The sequence below is a fragment of the Condylura cristata genome, unplaced genomic scaffold, assembly GCF_000260355.1.
Source record: "Condylura cristata isolate star-nosed mole 26May11 unplaced genomic scaffold, ConCri1.0 scaffold00017, whole genome shotgun sequence".
NCBI lineage: Eukaryota > Metazoa > Chordata > Mammalia > Eulipotyphla > Talpidae > Condylura > Condylura cristata.
The window spans coordinates 7,759,530-7,766,233 of NW_004567118.1; the positions used below are offsets into that span (position 1 = coordinate 7,759,530).

Consider the following 6,704-nt stretch of genomic DNA (forward strand, 5'->3'; position numbering starts at 1 on the left):
GGCTCCAGCTGGAGTCTGGTCACTGACTGAGGTAGGGGTGAGGCCACTCACTCTCCCTCCCTCCCTCCCTGGATCCAGCCCTGCTGGGAAAACCAGAGTCCCTGCCTCTGTCTGACCGGCAGTCAGGTAGTCTAGGAAACTGTCTCTGGGCTGGCCCACGAATGTGGGCTTGTGTAAAGGGGCCTGGGGTCCCTCCCTCTACTGGAGACCAGCTGATTAGGGGACCTAAAGCAGTAACACCAAGGACACCAGTAGCTCCGGCTTGCTGCATGCTGGTGAGAAGCCAGGCCAAGTGTTTTAACGCTTTCTGCTTTCCCGCAGAGGAAAAAGCAGCACAGAGAAGTTAAGTAACTTGCACAAGGTCACACAGCACTAAGCAGTGGAACTTAAGTTCAAACCTGAAGTAAGGCCTCATGTAACTCTGATTTCTCGAAAAGAGTTAGTTTACCCTGACAGCAGGAAGCAAGCACATGAGAATGTCAAATGAGAACAGGCTGAATCTTCAGAGGGGAAACGAGCTAGAGGTCTGGATGGCTGTGGTGATCCGTTCTTTTCAGAGCTGTTGGGTTTCCAGCCTGTGGAGGGTGGAGCCCAGTACCAGCTCTGGAGAGCCTGGTTCTGAAATGAAGACAGACAAGACTCCTTGTCTGGAGCTTCTCAATGCTAGAGGCGGGCCGGGCTGAGGAGGGGGGCTAGGGGGTAAGGTACAAAGGACGAGAGGCCAGGTCTGATGAGTGGCAGGATGAGCCCTCAAGGCCTGGCAGGATGTGCGTGGGGAGGGGATTCCTGGAAGGGGCACAGCTTGGGCCAAAGCTAGGAGGCGGGAAAATGTGGAGGGAGTGGGTTTTTCAGAAGAGAGGTGGGAGGAAGAGGAGGGTCACCTGTTGGGTGGAGAAACTACCAGGCGAGAGAGCTGCGCGCTCCTGGGGCCTAGCAGCTGGTCAGCACCTGTGCGCAGCAGGCACAGCCCCGCAATGCCTGGCCCGGAGATAGCCCCTCCCGCACCTGCTCGCATCTCTGCCTCAGGAGTTCTTCTTAAACAGCCTGCATTTACAATGATCCCAGGGGGACTAGGAGATAGGTTTTATTATTTAATATTCATGGTTAGAGAAACGCAGGCTCTAAACGTGGAGCTTCCCTACGACCCAGCAATCCCACTCCTAGGCATCTACCCAAAAGACACAAAAACACTGATTCAAAAAGACACCTGCATCCGCATGTTTACTGCTGCTTTATTTACAATTGGAAAGACATGGAAACAGCCCAAATGCCCAAAAGTGGATGACTGGATTAAAAAGATGTGGTACAGATACACAATGGAATATTACTCAGCAACCAAAAAAAAAAAAAAACCACACACACACATGCCTTTTGCAGCAACATGGATGGAGCTGGAGAAGATCATGCTTAGTAAAATAAGCCAGAAAGAAAAGGAAAAATACCAGATGTTTTCTCTCATAGCAGGAATATAACAGAACAGGCGAGAAAATAGTGATAATGATGAGCAGCCATATACCAGAGACATTTTATGGGGGTGGAGTGGGAAATGGGGTCAAAAACAGTAGGGGGAGAGAAGTGTACTGGACTATGCTGATGGCACATGGGTGATTTGGTGATGGGAAGCCCATGGGGATTACAACAGAGATGGAAAAATGCACAAAAATATGTAAAAATAAACTATTATAAAATTTTAAAAAACTATGAAAAAAAAAAAAAAGAAACGCAGGCTCAGAATGGTTAAGCACCTGGTGAGGGACACGTGGCCTTGAATCGGCCTGGCTGCACCCAGAGCCCATGTCTCAACCACTGGTCGCTGGGTGACACCACAGGAATCCCTGTTTGTCACTGCCTCACCCCCACGCATGTGAGTTTCCCCCACCTACAGGAGGAAGCCTGCGGGTGGTTTAGAGGGAGGGCCAGGCTGGGCCCTGGGCAGGGGCTGACCCCAGAGCTGACCCCTGGCCGGCTCTGTGTCCAGCATCCAGATGGTCCACCACTGCACCATCCGAGGGAACACGGAGGAGCTGCGGCACATGGCGGCCAGCCGAGAAGTCCCCCGGCCACTGTCCACCCTGCCCATGTTCAACGTGCGCACAGGCGAGCGGCTGCCCCCCCACGTGGATATCGCACAAGTGCCCCTCATCCTGGACCAGCACTGAGGGCCTCCCCAGGTGGGTCCAGCAGGGCGGAGCGGCCTCACTTCTGGGTGTGAAGTGGCCTCTGTCCCAAGGCCGGGGCAGGTGTTGGGGGGTGAGGAGCTCAGGGAAGGGAACGGAGTACCCTCTGGGGCAGCAGGGGGACAGTGCCCAGGCTCGAGCCAAACGCTGGGTCAGAGGTGAGGCTGGGAAAGGCAGGAGGCCTGGGCTGGTCCTCACAGCGGGCCTCACGCTCTCTTCCCTCTGCTGCTCAGCTCCAGCCCTGGCCCCGTCTTCCTTCCCTCCTTACTCACGGCACCTGCCTGGTCCGAGGCTGCTCCTGACCTGAGCGACCCAGGCGTGGAAGCAGTGGGGAGTGCGGTGAGGGGGTCTGGGGTCAGGGGGCCCAGAATAAATGCCTGCAACCCCACTCAGCTACCAGTAACCAGGTGCTCCTCTCTGTTGCCCGCTGTCCCCCCAATGACCCTCATTGCCTCAGTTTCCCTTTCTGCTTCTGAGCCCCCAGAGTCAGCCGGCACTGCGGTCACATGTTGCTGGGCCCTTGGGTGCTCTGGAGGTGCAGTGGTTCACAGCTGGGTCTTAGTTCTACAGTTCTATGTGAGCCCAACAGTGAGGGGCCCCTGGGTCACTAGCCCCCTTTTATAGACAGGAGCCTAGGAGAGGAAGTGATTTGCCCAGCAGCACAGAGCTTGGATTTGATCCTAGCATATCTGCCTCCACACTGCTTTCTGGAGGGCTGAGAGGTTCTGGGAGCAGGAGATCCCCAACCCCTGGCGGGAGATAAGCCGTTCTAGCCAGGGAGTGGGACAAAGCCCTGTCAACCGCGCCTTCATGGCCTCTCCCTAGGGCTGCTCTGGGGACAGGCCTGAGGGCAGAGGACACAGCTTAGCCTGAGACCTTTTTCAGCTGAGTGTCTAGCCTTGTTCCCGGGAGCCCTGGAGGCATGTCTTCCCCAGAGGGCTACCCCAAGCAGGCCAGCTCTGCGCTCGCTGCCCAGGGCCATCCCTGGCCACAGCTGGTCTCCCACCTGATGCACCCTGGGAGGAGAGGCCAGAGATGAAGACCCAGAGGAGACCCAGACCGGTGGAGTAGCAGGGGAGCCAGAATGTGGCCGAGGCCCCGAGCCCAGCTGTCCTCTCCAAGAGCGAGGCCAGGAGAGCAAGGTCAAGGCCGCTGCCAACATGGGCTCCAAGTGCCCTTTTGAGCTCACGCACCAGCTCTGGGACCATCTGCTGTGCTGGAGCAGACTCTCATCATCCCTGTGGGGAGCGCCGGAGGTGCAGGTGGGGGCTTCCCTGGCCTCGGCTGGGGGGAGGGTAGAAGGAGCCAGGCTGCAGGCTGAAAGGCTGAGGCCCTGGCTGGATCCCAGCGCTTGGAAATGCAGAGGCAAGGGAGTCCCCAGAGCCCCAGATTGCCCTGCAGCAGGCCCCCCCTCCTCTGTCCTCACTCCCCAGAATCCCCCCTTCAAAATGCATTCTGAATCCCTCCCCCTCACAGCCTCCACTCTAAGCTTCCCAGCCCCCACCCCGATCTCCGTGCTGCCGGTCACTGTCTCCCTGCCCCTCCAGTCCTGGCTTCCAGGGGGAGAGCTGCAGGCCAGCGCCTCACTTCCCTGTGCTTCCCAGCCTTGCTTGGGATCTTGGCAGCACAGTCCTCCGGGCTCAGGCCCAGAGGCACACGGGAGCGCCTGGAAGGAAGTGGCCCAGACAAGTAGCTCAGAACATGGCGTGACTGAGGACATGGAGCAGTGCCAGGGCACACACGCCCACCCAGCCCCCCCCTCACTGGGGGCACAGACACATCAGCACCTTGCTATTCACTGAGGAGGGGACCCTCCTGCAGAGATGCCCAGCCCAGCACAGCAAATAGCCAGCGTCCCCCCAACATGTTCCCATGCCCCGGCCTCCCCATCTTCCTACCATCCCAAGTGCCACGGCTTTGCCTCTCTCTGTGCAAGGAAGCTGCCCTCCCCCCGCACCCCCAGCCCCCACATGTTCAGGGCCCCATGTCGGCAGGAGAGGGTGGGCACACTTCCCCTGGCAGGGCCAGCTCGCTCACTCGGCCTGCACGTGTGGCCACTGGCAGCCCCTCTGCGGGCCCCAGCTTTGCAGCAGCCCCTGCAGCCCGCATGGCCTGCCCCCAGGCCCCACGCAGCAGCCACAAGCCCCGCTCCGCCCCTCTACCAGTCTCACCCTGCTCCGTCTGGGAAGGCCTTGGAAGCATCTGGAAAGTTGATAGTTAAGGAGCTGGGGGAAAAGGAGGAAAAATCCTTTGTATTTTGATCATGGAAAATCCTGCCAGGAGATGGACTCAACCCACAAAAGCAACCCAAGATTCTGAGAGCAACACAGATAAAAGATCCAAAAAGCCTCCTTTCTCTCTAGAGTTTTCTGTCTGGAGTGGTTGGAAAATCACTCACAGGCGCGTGGTCAAGCAGCTCTGAGAGGACGAAGGTGAGCCCAGAGGAGCCGTCCAGGCGGCAGGCAGGCCCTGGTGTACCACGGGGTGGCAGTGGGTGAGGGGCGCAGGCCGGCCCCGTTTATAGGGCAGTGGTGATGTCAGCAGAAGGGCGGGCATGAGCGGGGGCCGTGGAACAGTGAATGGCCCCTTTGTCCCCCACCGCAGGGCAGCACACATGCTGAAGATGCAGGCCAGGCCCACCACGTGATGTGGGCACAGAGCTGCCCCGGGGCACGGGCATGCCAGGCCTGCCACCCACAGCCCGCGCGCGTCCCCTCGGTGCCTCCCACGTGCACCCACGCACCCACCTGTGGAACTGTGTGCCTGCGGCGAGGAGCAGACACGCCTCTGCCTGCCGCTCGCTCAGCCACGGGCCACCTGTGGCTGGTAAAATTCACTGCAATTAGATGCAATTACAACCTGCGCTGCTGATAGTGGGGCCACTTGTTGGGGGTGGGGGTGGGGGGCCGGGGCCTTATGGCCTCCAGCCCTCGGCGCCCGCAGCCCCTACCCAGCTGCCTCCACTTGTGCTTCCTCTCACACTTGTTCCTGTTCACAGTAGCAAATAATAGCAACAGTGGCCGGGATTCCGGGCTGAGATGAATTTTGTAATGCTGGAGAGCTTTGGAAACTGCACTGCAGTTGGGCTGAAGAATGAGGGACCCTGCGAGACATTTGGCCTGGGTGGGGGCGGGTCGGGGGGACTCCAGCCACAGCAAGAGGCAGAAAGGCTTGCAAGTGGGGGCGCACGGAGCTTCTGCAGGAAATGCAGTCACCCTGTCCCGGGGAGGGGCAGTGAGAGTGGGCAGGTGCATGTGGCCAGACAGGCTGAGCCTCCGTTGCAGGCTCAAGATGCTTCTGGATGGTCCCTGAGTGCAAGCGGAGGTGGGACTGGGACACCCACAGCAAGCACATCTGCAGCCAACCCTGGGAGCAACTGAGGCGGTGTGTCAGGCCGGCATCACCCACCATTCAGGGGCTCTCCTGGCCCCCCCCCCCCGTCACCTGACTTGGGGTGATCTGCTTATGAATAACTCTTCCATCACTCTCTCTAGATTAATTCCCTTTGCACACTGTTCTGAGTAGTAGGATTGCTGGTGAATTGTTAAAGACCCCAGTTGATGGCCAGAATCGTCTAAGGCCAGCTGGGGGGTAGCGCCGGAGACGATGCTGGCAGCCTGTCCCTCTCTCTGAAGTCCCTGGCAGCCCAGGTGTCTGCTCTGGAGATTTCGCCGAGGTGGTGGGAGGCAGCGGCCAACCTCGCCTGTCTCTGGGCCTCTGATACCTGGTCCACTCCAGGCTCTGGCTCTTCAGGTCCCGTGTCTCCATAGACCATACACCACTGTTCCCCTTCTCTGACACTGGGGGGCTGCCTCTGGGGGCTTCAGGTGGGCGAGCAGCCGTGGGAAAGTGAGAGGAGAGGGAAGGGAGGAGGAAGAGGTTGCAGATTTTTTTAGGGATAAGGACTGGCAGGAGGCAGGGGCGGGGTAAAATGACCTCTGCAGGTCACCCACACACAGGGGTCTCAAGTTCCAGGTACTTAGAAGGCCCCAGAGACCCCGTAGCTTCTCAGTAGGGACAGGGCCCCCCAGTCTTCCTGATGGACACCTAACTGCCCAGGCCCCTGGGGAACCACCTCTCCTGGGAGCCCAGAGACTGAGCAGAGCCTCTCCCTGGACTCCTCTCAGGCCTCCAGGGAAGGCCCAGTGTACCGCTGTACTGTGGAGCTCGGAGTGGCCAGACCACACGTGGGCCTGCCCAGGAGAGGCCGGTGGCTCCTCACCAGTGCCCCCGCCCTCACTGGGCTGGGCCTCCCAGGGCCCCTAACCCCCACTGTGCCCTGCTGGTGCCCACAGCGGTAGTGAGGGCAGTGAGAGCTCATGGTGCAGACTTGAGAGTGGGCTTGAGGTTGGGCAGCCCAGCATCTGGAGGGAGCTGTGCACTCGGGTGCCTGGGTGCATGTGTTGCTGGAAGTCTGGGTTCTCTACCACATCACAGGGCACGGGAGACAAGCAAGTGGGGCTGCAAGAGAGAGAAAAGTAAGAGGAAAGAAAAGGAGAGGCAGAGGAGGGGCCTCCCTGGCGGCGC

The 6,704-nt window shown here is 59.3% G+C and overlaps 1 protein-coding gene across 1 annotated transcript in view; it reads left to right on the plus strand.

The window, feature by feature from the left end:
- SGCA (sarcoglycan, alpha (50kDa dystrophin-associated glycoprotein)) overlaps nt 1-3,586 on the plus strand; it is a 10,878-nt gene extending 7,292 nt beyond the window's left edge. The window contains exon 9 of the mRNA XM_012726055.1: nt 1,979-3,586. Coding sequence (XP_012581509.1) covers nt 1,979-2,159 — 181 coding nt within the window. The 3' untranslated portion in view covers nt 2,160-3,586. The remainder of the gene's footprint in view (nt 1-1,978) is intronic.
- Nucleotides 3,587-6,704: the final 3,118 nt, after the last annotated feature.